This window comes from Somniosus microcephalus, chromosome 32, assembly GCF_052327205.1.
Source record: "Somniosus microcephalus isolate GS21.2 chromosome 32, FLI_Smic_1.0, whole genome shotgun sequence".
In the NCBI taxonomy this organism is placed as follows: domain Eukaryota; kingdom Metazoa; phylum Chordata; class Chondrichthyes; order Squaliformes; family Somniosidae; genus Somniosus; species Somniosus microcephalus.
In genome coordinates, this window is record NC_141018.1 from 14,763,091 (window position 1) to 14,779,847 (window position 16,757).

The following is a 16,757-nucleotide window of genomic DNA, read 5'->3' on the forward strand; positions in this document are numbered from 1 at the left end:
GAGAGAGAGAGAGACTGGGAGTGAGAGAGAGAGAGAGAGAGAGACTGGGAGTGTGAGAGAGAGAGAGAGAAAGACTGGGAGTGTGAGAGAGAGAGAGAGAGTGGGAGTGTGTGAGAGAGAGAGAGAGAGACTGGGAGTGTGAGAGAGAGACTGGGAGTGTGAGAGAGAGAGAGACTGGGAGTGTGAGAGAGAAGAGAGAGAGACTGGGAGTGTGTGAGAGAGAGAGAGAGAGTGGGAGTTTGAGAGAGAGAGAGAGAGAGAGAGACTGGGAGTGTGAGAGAGAGAGAGAGAGAGACTGGGAGTGTGAGAGAGAGAGAGAGATTGGGAGTGTGAGAGAGATTGGGAGTGTGAGAGAGAGAGAGACTGGGAGTGTGAGAGAGAGAGAGAGATTGGGAGTGAGAGAGAGAGATTGGGAGTGTAAGAGAGAGAGACTGGAGTGTGAGAGAGAGGGAGATTGGGAGTATGAGAGAGAGAGAGAGACTGGGCCGCCGCGGCTGCTCACCTGGTGGCTTTGGGTCGGGTTCTGGGGCAGGGCTGTTGACGCCGTGGGGAAGTTTTGTGCGCGGCGGCTCCCGGCACGGACCGCCGCGGCCGGTCACCTGGTGGCTTTGGGTCCGGCTCTCAGGCGGCGCGGTTGACGCCGCGGGGAGCCCCGGGAGCGGGCCAAAGGGGTGAAAGCCAGAGTGAGTCCCCGGGCCGCAACCACAAACTGAGCCGAACCCTGATGCTGTTGGCCAAGGCGAAGACGGTGACCTGGTCACGGAAATGAACGGCCTTCAGCAGGTTCCGGGCATTCTCTAAACTGGCGACTAAAACAAATCGATCGGCGTCCGCCTCGGGCCCAGGGGGCTGCGGCATCGCGCCAGGAATCCACTCAACTCAAGGCCCAGGCTTCCCGGGCTGCTAGGCCGCACCCGGCGCCGGCACAGCCGCTCAAAATGGCCGTCAAAGTAGGCGAGCCTCCGGGCGAAGGGCAGGGGATCACTTCATTTCTAACTGTTCCTAAATACAATTTAAAACTGAAATAAATTGTTCTTTTCCTTAGTTCCCTAACACACAGAAAGTGGCAAAAATAAATAAAGTTAGGAATCAAGATGACGGCCACTCACCTCCGGTCAGAAGGATTAGGCCCGCCCACACACGCAATGTGACGCACCGATTGGTCAACCATCAGGTCACTGAACTGTAGGATTGGTCAATCATCACGTCACTCAACTGTAGGATGGCCCGCCCGCACACGCAATGAACCCGCCCCCGTGACGCAGCGATTGGTCGACCGTCAGGTCGCTCGACTGTACGATTGGTCAACCGTCACATCACTCAATGCTAATGAGGGGATAATGAGCAGAATTTTGAACATTTTTTGGATACCGTCGGCACAATTTTTATCTCACCGAAAAGTAAATATGCTTATGACTGTTCCGGAATCGTAAGCATTCTTTTGATGTAACACGCGTGTAGGTATGCGCTATAACTTTCGAGTGTATAGAGTACAGACAGACAGAAGAGCAATTATATATATAGACTAGCTGGGGGTGCCCGGCGGTGCCGAGGCTTTTTTGAGGGCATGTTGTTGTTGGAAGAGAGAGAGGGAGCGACTGGGGGGAAGAGAGAGAGGGAAGGAGAGAGAGAGAGAGATGGAAGGAGAGAGAGATGGAAGGAGAGAGAGAGAGAGGGAAGGAGAGAGAGAGAGGGAAGGAGAGAGAGAGAGAGGGAGAGAAGGAGAGAGAGAGAGATGGAAGGAGAGAGAGAGAGAGAGATGGAAGGAGAGAGAGAGAGATGGAAGGAGAGAGAGAGAGATGGAAGGAGAGAGAGAGAGGGGGAAGGAGAGAGAGAGGGAAGGAGAGAGAGAAAGGGAAGGAGAGAGAGGGAAGGAGAGAGAGAGAGAGGGAAGGAGAGAGAGAGGGAAGGAGAGAGAGAGAGGGAAGGAGAGAGAGAGAGGGAAGGAGAGAGAGAGCGAGAGAGAGGGAAGGAGAGAGAGAGGGAAAGAGAGAGAGGGAAGGAGAGAGAGGGGGAAGGAGAGAGAGGGGGAAGGAGAGAGGGGGAAGGAGAGAGAGAGGGGGGAAGGAGAGAGAGGGGGGAAGGAGAGAGAGAGAGACGGGCTGAGAGAGAGAGAGACTGGGGGAGAGAGAGAGAGAGAGAGACTGGGGGAGAAGAGAGAGAGAGAGATTGGGGGGAGAAGAGAAAGAGAGAGAGATTGGGGGGAAGAGAGAGAGAGACTGGGAGTGTGAGAGAGAGGGAGAGAGACTGGAAGTGTGTGAGAGAGAGAGAGACTGGGAGTGAGAGAGAGAGAGAGAGAGAGAGACTGGGAGTGTGAGAGAGAGAGAGTCTGGGAGTGTGAGAGAGTGGGAGTGTGTGTGAGAGAGAGAGAGAGACTGGGAGTGTGAGAGAGAGAGAGAGAGAGACTGGGAGTGTGAGAGAGAGAGAGAGAGAGACTGGGAGTGTGAGAGAGAGAGAGGGAGTGTGAGAGAGAGAGTGGGAGTGTGTGAGAGAGAGAGAGGGAGTGTGAGAGAGAGAGAGAGAGAGAGTGGGAGTGTGTGTGAGAGAGAGAGAGAGTGGGAGTGTGTGACAGAGAGATAGAGAGAGTGGGAGTGTGTGAGAGAGAGAGAGAGACTGGGAGTGAGAGAGAGAGAGACTGGGAGTGTGTGAGAGAGAGAGACTGGGAGTGTGTGAGAGAGAGACTGGGAGTGAGAGAGAGATAGAGAGAGAGAGACTGGGAGTGAGAGAGAGAGAGACTGGGGGAGAAGAGAGAGAGAGAGATTGGGGGGAGAAGAGAAAGAGAGAGAGATTGGGGGGAAGAGAGAGAGAGACTGGGAGTGTGAGAGAGAGGGAGAGAGACTGGAAGTGTGTGAGAGAGAGAGAGACTGGGAGTGAGAGAGAGAGAGAGAGACTGGGAGTGTGAGAGAGAGAGAGTCTGGGAGTGTGAGAGAGTGGGAGTGTGTGTGTGAGAGAGAGAGAGACTGGGAGTGTGAGAGAGAGAGAGAGAGACTGGGAGTGTGAGAGAGAGAGAGAAAGAGACTGGGAGTGTGAGAGAGAGAGAGGGAGTGTGAGAGAGAGAGTGGGAGTGTGTGAGAGAGAGAGAGGGAGTGTGAGAGAGAGAGAGAGAGAGAGAGTGGGAGTGTGTGAGAGAGAGAGAGAGTGGGAGTGTGTGACAGAGAGATAGAGAGAGTGGGAGTGTGTGAGAGAGAGAGAGAGACTGGGAGTGAGAGAGAGAGAGACTGGGAGTGTGTGAGAGAGAGAGACTGGGAGTGTGTGAGAGAGAGACTGGGAGTGAGAGAGAGATAGAGAGAGAGAGACTGGGAGTGAGAGAGAGAGAGAGAGAGAGAGACTGGGAGTGTGAGAGAGAGAGAGAGAGAGAGAGACTGGGAGTGTGAGAGAGAGAGAGAGAGACTGGGAGTGAGAGAGAGAGAGACTGGGAGTGAGAGAGAGAGAGAGAGAGAGACTGGGAGTGGGAGAGAGAGAGAGAGACTGGGAGTGTGAGAGAGAGAGAGAGAGAGAGACTGGGAGTGTGAGAGAGAGAGAGGGAGACTGGGAGTGAGAGAGAGAGAGACTGGGAGTGAGAGAGAGAGAGAGAGATTGGGAGTGAGAGAGAGAGAGAGAGAGACTGGGAATGTGAGAGAGAGAGACTGGGAGTGTGAGAGAGAGAGAGAGACTGGGAGTGAGAGAGAGAGAGAGAGAGAGACTGGAAGTGTGAGAGAGAGAGAGAGAGAGAGAGTGGGAGTGTGTGAGAGAGAGGGAGAGTGGGAGTGTGAGAGAGAGAGAGAGTGGGAGTGTGTGAGAGAGAGAGAGAGAGAGAGTGGGAGTGTGAGAGAGAGAGAGTGGGAGTGTGTGAGAGAGAGAGAGAGAGTGTGTGAGAGAGAGAGAGAGAGAGAGTGGGAGTGTCTGTGAGAGAGAGAGAGAGAGAGTGGGAGTGTGTGTGAGAGAGAGAGTGGGAGTGTGTGTGAGAGAGAGAGAGAGAGAGTGGGAGTGTGTGAGAGAGAGACAGTGAGACTGGGAGTGTGTGTGAGAGAGAGAGAGAGACTGGGAGTGTGTGAGAGAGAGAGAGACTGGGAGTGTGAGAGAGAGAGAGAGACTGGGAGTGTGTGAGAGAGAGAGAGTGGGAGTGTGAGAGAGAGAGAGAGAGAGGGAGTGTGTGAGAGAGAGAGAGAGAGAGAGTGGGAGTGTGTGAGAGAGAGAGAGACTGGGAGTGTGAGAGAGAGAGAGACTGGGAGTGTGTGAGAGAGAGAGAGACTGGGAGTGTGAGAGAGAGAGAGAGAGAGACTGGGAGTGTGTGAGAGAGAGAGTGGGAGTGTGTGAGAGAGAGCGAGAGAGAGAGAGTGGGAGTGTGTGTGAGAGAGAGAGAGAGAGTGGGAGTGTGTGTGTGAGAGAGAGAGAGAGAGAGTGGAGTGTGTGAGAAAGAGAGAGAGAGTGGGAGTGTGTGAGAGAGAGAGAGAGAGAGAGAGTGGGCGTGTGTGCAGAGAGAGAGAGAGACAGAGAGACTGGGAGTGTGTGAGAGAGAGACTGGGAGTGTGTGAGAGAGAGAGAGACTGGGAGTGTGAGAGAGGGAGAGAGAGACTGGGAGTGTGAGAGAGAGAGACTGGGAGTGTGAGAGAAAGAGAGAGACTGAGAGTGTGAGAGAGAGAGACGGGGAGTGTGTGAGAGAGAGAGAGGGAGTGGGGGTGTGAGAGAGAGAGAGAGAGAGTGGGAGTGTGTGAGAGAGAGAGAGAGAGAGACTGGGAGTGCGAGAGAGACTGGGAGTGAGAGAGAGAGAGAGAGAGTGTGTGAGAGTGAGAGAGACTGGGAGTGTGAGAGAGAGAGAGAGAGAGAGACTGGGAGTGTGAGAGAGAGAGACTGGGAGCGTGAGAGAGAGAGAGAGAGAGACTGGGAGTGAGAGAGAGAGACTGGGAGCATGAGAGAGAGAGAGAGAGACTGGGAGTGTGAGAGAGAGAGAGATTTGGAGTGTGAGAGAGAGATTAGTAGTGAGAGAGAGAGAGATTGGGAGTGAGAGAGAGAGAGAGAGAGACTGGGAGTGTGAGAGAGAGAGAGACTGGGAGTGTGAGGGAGAGAGAGACTGGGAGTGTGAGAGAGAGAGATTGGGAGTGTGAGAGAGAGAGAGATTGGGAGTGTGAGAGAGAGAGAGATTGGGAGTGTGAGAGAGAGCGACTGGGAGTGAGAGAGAGAGATTGGGAGTGTGAGAGAGAGAGAGAGACTGGGAGTGTGAGAGAGAGAGTGTTTGGGAGTGTGAGAGAGAGAGAGATTGGGAGTGTGAGAGAGAGAGAGAGATTGGGAGTGTGAGAGAGATTGGGAGCGTGAGAGAGAGAGAGATTGGGAGTGTGAGAGAGAGAGAGACTGGGAGTGAGAGAGAGAGAGAGACTGGGAGTGTGAGACAGAGATTGGGAGTGAGAGAGAGAGATTGGAAGTGTGAGAGAAAGATTGGGAGTGTGAGAGCGAGAGATTGGGAGTGTGAGAGAGAGAGAGATTGGGAGTGTGAGAGAGAGAGATTGGGAGTGTGAGAGAGAGAGACTGGGAGTGTGAGAGAGAGAGATTGGGAGTGTGAGAGAGAGATTGGGAGTGTGAGAGAGATATTGGGAGTGTGAGAGAGAGAGAGACTGGGAGTGTGAGAGAGAGAGAGACTGGGAGTGTATGAGAGAGAGAGAGACTGGGAGTGTGAGAGAGAGAGAGATTGGGAGTGTGAGAGAGAGAGAGATTGGGAGTGTGAGAGAGAGAGATTGGGAGTGTGAGAGAGAGAGAGATTGGGAGTGTGAGAGAGAGAGATTGGGAGTGTGAGAGAGAGAGAGATTGGGAGTGTGAGAGAGAGAGAGATTGGGAGTGTGAGAGAGAGAGATTGGGAGTGTGAGAGAGAGAGAGATTGGGAGTGTGAGAGAGAGAGATATTGGGAGTGTGAGAGAGAGAGATTGGGAGTGTGAGAGAGAGAGATTGGGAGTGTGAGAGAGAGAGATTGGGAGTGTGAGAGACAGAGAGATTGGGAGTGAGAGAGAGAGAGAGATTGGGAGTGAGAGAGAGAGAGAGATTGGGAGTATGAGAGAGAGAGATTGGGAGTGTGAGAGAGAGAGATTGGGAGTGTGAGAGAGAGAGAGACTGGGAGTGTGTGAGAGAGATTGGGAGTGTGAGAGAGAGAGATTGGGAGTGTGAGAGAGAGAGATTGGGAGTGTGAGAGAGAGAGAGAGACTGGGAGTGTGTGAGAGAGATTGGGAGTGTGAGAGAGAGAGATTGGGAGTGTGAGAGAGAGAGATTGGGAGTGTGAGAGAGAGAGAGATTGGGAGTGTGAGAGAGAGAGATTGGGAGTGTGAGAGAGAGATTGGGAGTGTGAGAGAGAGAGATTGGGAGTGTGAGAGAGAGTTTGGGAGTGTGAGAGAGAGAGAGATTGGGAGTGTGAGAGAGAGAGATTGGGAGTGTGAGAGAGAGAGATTGGGAGTGTGAGAGAGAGAGAGATTGGGAGTGTGAGAGAGAGAGATTGGGAGTGTGAGAGAGAGAGAGATTGGGAGTGTGAGAGAGAGAGAGAGAGAGAATATAAACTGGCAGACTATCTCTCGACCATCAGAGACACAAAACAGAGACAGACCCTCACCAGGTACAGACTAAGCGACCACCAACTGGCAATTGAAAAAGGAAGATACAAGAAATCCTGGCAGCCTAGAGAGAATAGAATATGTGATCAATGTCTGGCCGGTGAGGTTGAGACAGAGATGCATTTCCTCCTAAAATGCGAAAAATTCAACACAACAAGAAACATATTATTTGACAAGCTCAGCCAAACAACCCCAGATTTCAAAGAATTGGATGACCTGTCAAAATTAAGATTAGTCCTGGGAGAAGGAGACAGACCATACCTTGGTGCCAAATATGTAACAACATGTCACAACCTGAGGACTGTTTAAAATTAATACTGAATTTACCCAACGATGTTCAACGACTTTAAATTAATACTGTTTAAACTAATATTGTATGTACCCAACGAAGGTCAAAATTGTTTGACACCTACAGAATGTTGGAAAACTGTACTTTTTGTTATGTAAGCTTTGGCAATATGGTTCCCTATAAACTTTCATGCCAATAAAGCATTTGAATTGAATTGAAATTGAAATTGATTGGGAGTGAGAGAGAGAGATTGGGAGTGTGAGAGAGAGGGAGATTGGGAGTGTGAGAGAGAGAGAGATTGGGAGTGTGAGAGAGAGAGAGATTGGGAGTGTGTGAGAGAGAGATTGGGAGTGTGAGAGAGAGAGATTGGGAGTGTGAGAGAGAGAGAGATTGGGAGTGTGAGAGAGAGAGAGATTGGGAGTGAGAGAGAGAGATTGGGAGCGTGAGAGAGAGAGAGATTGGGAGTGTGAGAGAGAGAGAGAGATTGGGTGTGTGAGAGAGAGAGAGAGATTGGGAGTGTGAGAGAGAGCGAGATTGGGAGTGAGAGAGAGAGATTGGGAGTGTGAGAGAGAGAGAGATTGGGAGTGTGAGAGAGAGAGAGATTGGAAGTGAGAGAGAGAGATTGGGAGTGTGAGAGAGAGAGAGATTGGGAGTGTGAGAGAGAGAGAGATTGGGAGTGTGTGAGAGAGAGATTGGGAGTGTGAGAGAGAGAGAGATTGGGAGTGTGAGAGAGAGAGAGATTGGGAGTGTGAGAGAGAGAGAGATTGGGAGTGAGAGAGAGAGATTGGGAGTGTGAGAGAGAGAGAGATTGGGAGTGTGAGAGAGAGAGAGATTGGGAGTGTGAGAGAGAGAGATTGGGAGTGTGAGAGAAAGAGAGAGATTGGGAGTGTGAGAGAGAGAGATTGAGAGAGTGAGAGAGAGAGAGAGACTGGGCCGCCGCGGCCGCTCACCTGATGGCTTTGGGTCGGGCTCTGGGGCGGGGCTGTTGACGCCGCGGGGAGGTTTTGTGTGCGGCAGCTCCCGGCACGGCCCGCCGCGTCCGGTGACCGGGTGGCTTTGGGTCGGGCTCTGGGGCGGGGCTGTTGATGCCACGGGGAAGTTTTGTGCGCGGCAGCTCCCGGCACGGCCCGCTGCGGCCGGTGACCTGGTGGCTTTGGGTCGGGCTCTGGGGCGGGGCTGTTGACGCCGCGGGGAAGTTTTGTGCGCGGCGGCTCCCGGCACGGCCCGCAACTCAAGGCCCAGGCTTCCCGGGCTGCTAGGCCGTGCCCGGCACCGGCACAGCTGCTCGAAACGGCCGTCAAAGTAGGCGCGCCTCCGGCCGAAGGGCAGGGCATCACTTCATTTCCTACTGTTGCTAAATACAATTTAAAACTCAAATAAATTGTTATTTTCCTTAGTTCCCTAACACACAGAAAGTGTGGGAGAAAAATCGTGAAGAATCAAGATGGCGGCCACTCACCTCGGTTCAGAACGATAAGGCCCGCCCACACACGCACCGATTGGTCGTCCGTCAGGTCACTGAACTGTAGGATTGGTCAATCATCAAGTCACTCAACACTCAACTGAAGGATGGCCCGCCCGCACGCACAATGAACCCGCCCCCGTGACGCAGCAATTGGTCAACCGTCGGTCAACTGTCAGGTCGCTCGACCGCACGATTGGTCAACCTTCACGTCACTCAATGCTAATGAGCAAATGAGCAGAACTTTTCCCATTTAATTAGCGGAATTTTGAACGTTTTTTGGATACCGTGGGCACGATTTTTGTCTGACGGAAAAGTAAATACGCCTATGACCGGTCCGTAATCGTAAGCTTTCTTTTGACGTGACGCGCGTGTAGGTACGCTCTATAACTTTCGAACATATAGAGAACGGACAGACAGACAGAAGAGCTCTTTTATATATATAGACTAGCTGGGGGTGCCCGGCGGTGCCGAGGCTTTTTTGAGGACATGTTGTTGTTGGAAGAGAGAGAGAGAGCGACTGGGGGGGAAGAGAGAGAGCGACTGGGGGGGAAGAGAGAGAGCGACTGGGGGGAAGAGAGAGAGCGACTGGGGGGAAGAGAGAGCGAGTTGGGGGGAAGAGAGAGAGCGACTGGGGGGAAGAGAGAGAGCGACTGGGGGGAAGAGAGAGAGCGACTGGGGGGAACAGAGAGAGCGACTGGGGGGAACAGAGAGAGTGACTGGGGGGAAGAGAGAGAGCGACTGGGGGGAAGAGAGAGAGCGAGAGACGGGGGGAGTATATATAGATATATAGAATTATTTATATTAAATGAGTCGCATTGTTTCTAAATTGTATCACTTACTTTGAGTATTTGTACGAGTTATGCTGCTGGTCACTGAGCAGATTCCAGATGTTGAGGTGGGCGTGTCTGAAGTCTCTGCACTTGCCTCTGTCACAGTAAGGGAGATGTTTGCTACAATCTTCCAGACAGGTTTCCCTGAATATTGACCGTGGACAGCACAGAGATACCTCCCAGTGTCCACCACATTCGCTGAGTGAATAGTAAGGTTGTGAGACTGGCATCTAACAGTAGGATTGTCTGAGCTTTGGTTAGAGATTCTTTGTGATGACTTTCTATCCACACAGCAGCGTGTGTTAGAATGTGCCTCATAACCCTCAGTGTGAACAGAGTGCAGACACTCGCTGATGTTCCCAGATCTGATCCAAAACAGAGTGAAGAAGAGGGTTTTTCTATTCTCAAACTGGCAGGGTAAAGTCACATTCTCTCCCTCTGACACTGTCAGCGACCAGGAGATCTCTTCAGCAGAAAATATTTCATCTGAATCTATAAACAACATTGACAAGAACATTTATTAATATAATAATCTTCAGTGCGGTACTTTGTCAAAGGATTTCCTAAAGTCCATGTACAGTACATCCCCGCATTCCTCCATCTACCATGTCTATTATCTTCTCGACGGTTTTTCAACCTCAATCATCCTCTTTGAAATCCGTGCCAGCTACTTTTCACTATTTTCTCTTTATCTACATACATGGTAATTTCATCTTAATAAAGCTTCTAAAGTTTTCCCAATGACAGCTCTCTGCCCAAAAACCTCCTCTAATATCTCCCCAACGCCTCCCTAATATCTCCTCTAACACCTCACCTTAGATCTCCCCTAAAGTCCCGGCAATAACTTCCCTAACCCCTCCCCGATACTTCCCCGATAACCCCCCATCCCTCCCCGATCCCTCCCCCGATATTACCCCAGTACACGTACCACTCTGGATTATCACAAAGAACAAATCGTGGTTTTCACATCCCTCTCCTGACAGTGTGAGCCAGGACAGACAGTTCGATGATCTTCTTCCTCTGGAATCCTGAGCCGAGCAGGTAAATACCCTCGAGTTAAACGTCTTCACATGGAATGTCAGAGACTGAGACTCCGTTTGTTCTTCATTTAATTTGCATTTTCTACACTCTGTTTTACTGGGCCTGTTTCTCCAATTAGGACTGACGTTTTCACAAAATTGCATTTCCTTCTCTTTATTCTCACATGTTATTTTGTCTATTTCTGCTCCGAGATCAGTGGAGCTGCACAAGGTTACTTTATTCCCAGCACCAGTGGGCACGTGGCATTGCAGAGTGGTGACATCTCCTGGTCCTCGGAAGAGGAGATAAGTGGATCCTGCAGGGAAAGGGCAGAATCGGATAGAGATAAGTAACATTCCACACAGGAAAGATCATTAAACACTCAATCTGACACAAGCCTCTCACAGTAAATGAAGGAATCACACACTTGGTAATAGGCCAGTTTATTGTTCCTTTCATAGAATTCTTTGCCACAGTCTGTAAATTAGCATCCCTCTGCATTCTTGGCCTTCTACACTGTTCCAACAAAGCTCAATGTGAGCTCGAGGAACAGCACCTCATCTTTTGATTAGGCACTTTACAGCCTTCTGGACTCAATATCGAGTTCAACAATTTCAGACCATAACCTCGGCCCCTACTTTTTCAGGCGGCAGCTGTTGATGATTCTGCCGACCCCATTTGCAACATTTAATCTCTCCTGCCTTCCACCCCATCACAGACCGTCCCTTTTGTTCTTTTCTCCCCACCCCACTTCCCTGCCCCTGCACCTGGTTAAAATCTGTTGCATCTCTAACTTTTTCCAGTTCTGATGAAGGGTCCCAGACCTGAAACGTTGGCTCTGTTTCTCTCTCCACGGATTCTGCCTGGCCTGCCGAGTGTTTCCAGCATTTTCTGTTTCTGTGCTGTAAATTAGCATATCTACTTGAAGTTACCAATTACTTTTTTGTCTAATTACTTCTTCCAAATTGTTTCATTAATGCTTGTTGACAATCTCTATGTATTCAGTGACACTCATCACCAAGACTAGCCTTGTCAAAATGACTAACAATATCCTGTGTGATTACAATCACAGTGCGTTATCCTTCCTCAACCTCCTCAGCAGCTCCAAGGCCCTTGACACAGTCAACCTCCGCAAATGCCTCGCCAATGGCCCACCTTTGTGGCACTGCCTGCAAATACATCCAGTCCTATCTGTCGCAGTGTAGCCAGCACATCCTCAGGAATCACTCTTCTCCCGTGTCCAATGGTCGCCCCTCGTCCACCCAAGGCTCCATCCTTGCCCTATTCTATATTCCACACATACGTGATATCTCTCAGGAACGTTGTCAAGGAGTCAGCTTCCAAATTTGGCCAAGTTGATACCTCACTTCACCTCTCCATCAATGCCCTCAGTGCTGGACTGTCCGATTTCTTATCTGGCATCGGGTTCGGGAAAAACCAGGACTCTCCTCAGTTCAAAGTTGGGAAAGGCCAAGCCATCCCGTTCAGCTCCAGTACACACTGACCCTATTTGACCCTGAGCTAAACCTCAAACCCATATCCAGCCCACCACCAGATGTCGTGACTTCCCCTGCCAAAGATTGCCTACCTCCATTCCTAGTGCTGCTGGAACTCTTCTCCACAACTTCATCTCCTCGACCACTGACATCTCCAATCCTTTCCTCATCAACCTTCTGAACTCCAACTCAGCCACCCACATCCTGTCCCACACAGTATCCTACTCACCAATCACGCCTGTCCTCACTGACCTCCCCCAGGCATTGAATTCAAAACTCCCCAATACCATCTTAGGGCAGTGTCCTAGGCCCAACTATCTTCAGCTGCTTCATCAATGCCCTTCCCTCTATCATGAGGACAGAAGTGGGGATGTTCCCTGATGATTGCACAGTGTTCAGCTCCATTCACAATTCCTCAGATAATGAAGCAGTCCGTGCCCGCATGCAGCAACACCTGGACAAACATTGAAACATAGAAAAATTGGAGCAGGAGTAGGCCATTCAGCCCTATGAGTCTGCTCCGCCATTCAATATGATCATGGCTGATCCTCTATCTCAATACCATATTCCCGCTCTCTCCCCATACCCCTTGATGCCTTTTGTGTCTAGAAATCTATCTATTTCCTTCTTAAATATATTCAGTGACTTGGCCTCCACAGCTGTCTCTGGTAGAGAATTCCACAGGTTCACCACCCTCTGAGTGAAGAAATTTCTCCTCATCTCAGTCCTAAATATCCTACCCTGTATCCTGAGACTGTGACCCTTCGTTCTAGACCCCCACCCCCCCAGCCAGGGAAAACATCCTCCCTGCATCCAGTCTGTCTAGCCCTGTCAGAATTTTATACTTTTCCACGAGATCCCCTCTCATTCTTCTAAACACTAGTGAATACAGGCCTAGTCGGCCCAATCTCTCTTCGTACGACAGTCCTGCCATCCCAGGAATCAGTCTGGTGAACCTTCGCTGCACTCCCTCTATGGCAAGTATATCCTTTCTTAGATAAGGAGATCAAAACTGCACACAGTACTCCAGGTGTGGTCTCACCAAGGCCCTGTATAACTGTAGTAAGACTTGCTCCTGTACTCAAATCCTCTTGCAATGAAGGCCAACATGCCATATGAAGGACAGTATCCAGGCTTGGCAAGTAACATTTGCACCACACAAGTTCCAGGCAATGGCCATAGCCAACAGGAGAGAGTCTAACCATCTCCTCTTGACATGCAATGGCATTACCATCGTCGAAACGTCCACCATAAACATCCTGGGGGAGGGCCATCATTGATCAGAAACAAAACTGGCATCTGCAAAAGCTTCCTTAAAATCTACCTCCCCAACCGAGCATTTGGCCACTTCCACTCACTCCCCTCCTACCTCAAGTTCCCGTCCTTCCCTGCACTTCTACATTTGCAAAACACCACAAGACCTTTCGCACTTTAAGCGCTCTCTCTAAATTCAGGTCCTTTTTCTCATGATGCCAACTGTGGTTCAATGTGGCAAAACAACTCTCCGTGTAAAGATTTTTTTCCTAACCTGTTTCCTCACTCTCAGTGCGAATTTTAAACTGAGGCCCAATGATTAAACCCATTAAAATGGCCCAGCAAGGACTGTGATATGAGCACATTAAACATCCACACGGAAACAGCACTGATTTATATCCCTCTAATGTCCTTTAGGGAAGGAAATCTGCCACCCTTACCCGGTCTGCCCTATATCTGACTCCAGACCCACAGCAATGTGGTTGACTCTTAACTGCCCTATCAAATGGCCTAGCAAGCCACTCAGTTGTAACAAACCGCTACAGAAAACAATAATAGGAATAAAACCGGAGGGACCACCCGGCATCAACCTCTGCAGCGACTTCGGACACGGAAGCGAAGCAAAAGTGGAACTAGCAGAGGCCCTGACCATCATTTTTCAATCCTCTCTGGCTACAGGTGTGGTGCCAGAGGACTGGAGGACTGCTAATGTGGTACCCTTGTTTAAAATGGGAAAAAGAATAGGCCAGTCAGCCTAACCTCGGTGGTGGGAAAATTATTCTGAAGGACAGGATAAATCTTCATTTAGAAAGATACGGATTAATCAAGGATAGTCAGCACGGATTTGTTAAGGGAAGGTCGTGTCTGACAAACTTGACTGAATTTTTTGAGGAGGTAACAAGGAGGGTAGATGAGGGTAGTGCGTTTGATGTAGTGTATATGGATTTTAGCAAGGCTTTTGATAAGGTTCCACATGGCAGACTGGTCACAAAGTTAAAAGCCCATGGGATCCAGGGCAAAGTGTCAAGGTGGATTCAAAACTGGCTCGGAGACAGGAAGCAGAGGGTAATGGTTGATGGGTGTTTTTGTGACTGGAAGGCCATTTCCAGTGGGGTTCCACAGGGCTCAGTACTAGGTCCCTTGCTTTTTGTGGTATATATCAATGATCTAGACTTGAATGTAGGGGGTATGATTAAGAAGTTTGCAGATGATACTAAAATCGGCTGTGTGGTTGATACTGAAGAAGGAAGCTGTAGACTACAGGAAGATATCAATAAATTGGTCAGGTGGGCAGAACAGTGGCAAATGGAATTCAATCCGGAGAAGTGTGAGGTAATGCATTTGTGGAGGGCTAACAAGGAAAGGGAATATACATTAAATGATAGGACACTGAGTAGTGTAGAGGAACAAAGGGACCTTGGAGTGCATGTCCACAGATACCTGAAGGTAGCAGGCCAGGTAGATAAGGTGGTTAAGAAGGCATACGGAATGCTTGCCTTTATTAGCCGTGGCATTGAATACAAGAGCAGGGGGGGTTATGCTTCAACTGTATAAAACACTAGTTAGGCCTCAGCTAGAGTACTGCGTGCAGTTCTGGTCACCACATTACAGGAAAGATGTGATTGCACTAGAGAGGGTACAGAAGAGATTTACAAGGATGTTGCCGGGAGTAGAGAATCTTAGCTATGAGGAAAGACTGGATAGGCTGGGTCTGTTTTCCTTGGAACAGAGGAGGCTGAGGGGAGACCTTATTGAGGTGTATAAAATTATGAGGGGCATAGATAAAGTGGATAGAAAGGACATATTTCCCTTAGCAGAGGGGTCAAAAACCAGGGGGCACAGATTTAAAGTAATTGGTGGAAGGTTTAGAGGGGATTTGAGGGGAAATTTCTTCACCCAGAGGGTTGTGGGGGTCTGGAACTCACTGCCTGAAAGGGTGGTAGAAGCAGGAACCCGAACCACATTTAAAAAGTACTTGGATGTGCACTTGGGATGCTCTAACCTGCAGGGCTACGGACCAAGAGCTGGGAAGCGGGATTAGGCTGGATAGCTCTTTATTGGCCGGCACGGACACGATGGGCCGAAATGGCCTCCTTCCGTGCTGTAACTTTCTATGATTCTATGATTCTCTGAACGGCACACCCAGCCCAGTCTGATCCAGTACAGCTACAACACTGGCATCTATACGACAATGTGGAAAACTGGCCAGATATGTCCTGTCCACAAAGAGCAGGACAAATCCAATCCGGCCAATTCCCGCCCCATCAGTCTACTCTCAATCATCAGCTAAGTGATGGAAGGTGTCATCGACAGTGCTATCAAGCAGCACTTGCTCACCAATAACCTGCTCACTGATGCCCAGTTAGGGTTCCGCCAAGACCACTCGGCTCCTGACTTCATTACAGCCTTGGTTCAAACATGGACAAAGGAGCTGAATTCTAGAGGTGAGGTGAGAGTGACTGCCCTTGACATCAAGGCAGCATTTGACCGAGTGTGGCAGGAGTCCTAGTAAAACTGAAGTCAGTGGGAATCGGGGGGAAAACACTCCACTGGCTGGAGTCATACCTAGCACAAAGGAAGATGGCTGTGGTGGTTGAAGGTCAATCATCTCAGCCCCAGGACATCGCTGCAGGAGTTCCTCAGGGCAGTGTCCTAGGCCTAGCCATCTTCAGCTGCTTCATCAATGACCTTCCCTCCAACATAAGGTCAGAAATGGGGATGATCGGTAATGACTGCACAGTGTTCAGTTCCGTTCACAACTCCTCAGATAATGAAACAGTCCATGCCCACGTGCAGCAAGACCTGGACGACATTCAAGCTTCGGCTGATAAGTGGCAGGTAACATTCGCGCCACACAAATGCCAGGCAATGACTTTCTCCAGCAAGAGAGAGTCTAACCACCACCCCTTGACATTCAACGACATTACCATCGTCGAATCCCCCCCCCATCAACATCCTGAGGGTCACCACTGACCAGAAACTCAACTGGATGAACCACATAAATACTGTGGCTACAAGAGCAGGTCAGAGGCTGGGTATTCTGCGGCGAGTGTCTCACCTCCTGACTCCCCGAAGCCTTTTCAACATCTACAAGGCACAAGTAAGGAATGTGTTGCCTGGATGAGTGCAGCTCCAACAACACTCAAGAAGATCAACACCATCCAGGACAAAGAAGCCCGCTTGATTGGCGCCTCATCCACCACCTTAAACATTCGCTTCCACCACCACCGGCGTACCGTGGCTGCAGTGTGCACCATCTACAAGATGCACTGCAGCAACTCGCCAAAGCTTCTTCGAGAGCACCTCCCAAACTCGCGACCTCTACCATCTAGAGGGACAAGGGCAGCAGGCGCATGGGAACACCACCACCTCCAAGTTCCCCTCCAAGTCACACACCATCCTGACTTAGAAATAGTTCCTTCATCGTTGCTGGGTCAAAATCCTGGAACTCCCTTCCTAACAGCACTGTGGGAGCACCTTCACCACACGGACTGCAGTGGTTCAAGAAGGTGGCTCACCGCCACCTTCTCAAGCTCAATTAGGGATGGGCAATAAATGCTGGCCTTGCCAGCAATGCCTACATCCCAGGAACGAATTTTAAAAAATCCTTATATATTTCTCCGTTGAGATACAGAAAGAAACTGATATTTCCAGATAAGAAATTTGTTGAAGATTAACTGAAAGTATTAATCCTTACCTGTAACATGTTGGAACAGCAGGAATAGACTCACAAACAAAGCACCGAGCGCCATTTCACATTCCTAGCTCGTTTTTTGCTCTTCAGAAGCTGGGTGGCAGATTCACCATCACATTCTGAGCTGTGAGAGAAAAAGG

General features: G+C 50.0%; 1 protein-coding gene across 1 annotated transcript in view; it reads right to left on the bottom strand.

Moving 5' to 3' along the window:
* LOC147097288 (uncharacterized) overlaps positions 1-16,757 on the bottom strand; it is a 33,825-nt gene that overhangs the window by 11,123 nt on the left and 5,945 nt on the right. Inside the window, exons 2-4 of the mRNA XM_085972114.1 lie at positions 16,621-16,741; positions 10,082-10,489; positions 9,163-9,645 (exon numbers count right to left, since the gene is read on the bottom strand). Coding sequence (XP_085828240.1) covers positions 9,163-9,645; positions 10,082-10,489; positions 16,621-16,675 — 946 coding nt within the window. The 5' untranslated portion in view covers positions 16,676-16,741. The remainder of the gene's footprint in view (positions 1-9,162; positions 9,646-10,081; positions 10,490-16,620; positions 16,742-16,757) is intronic.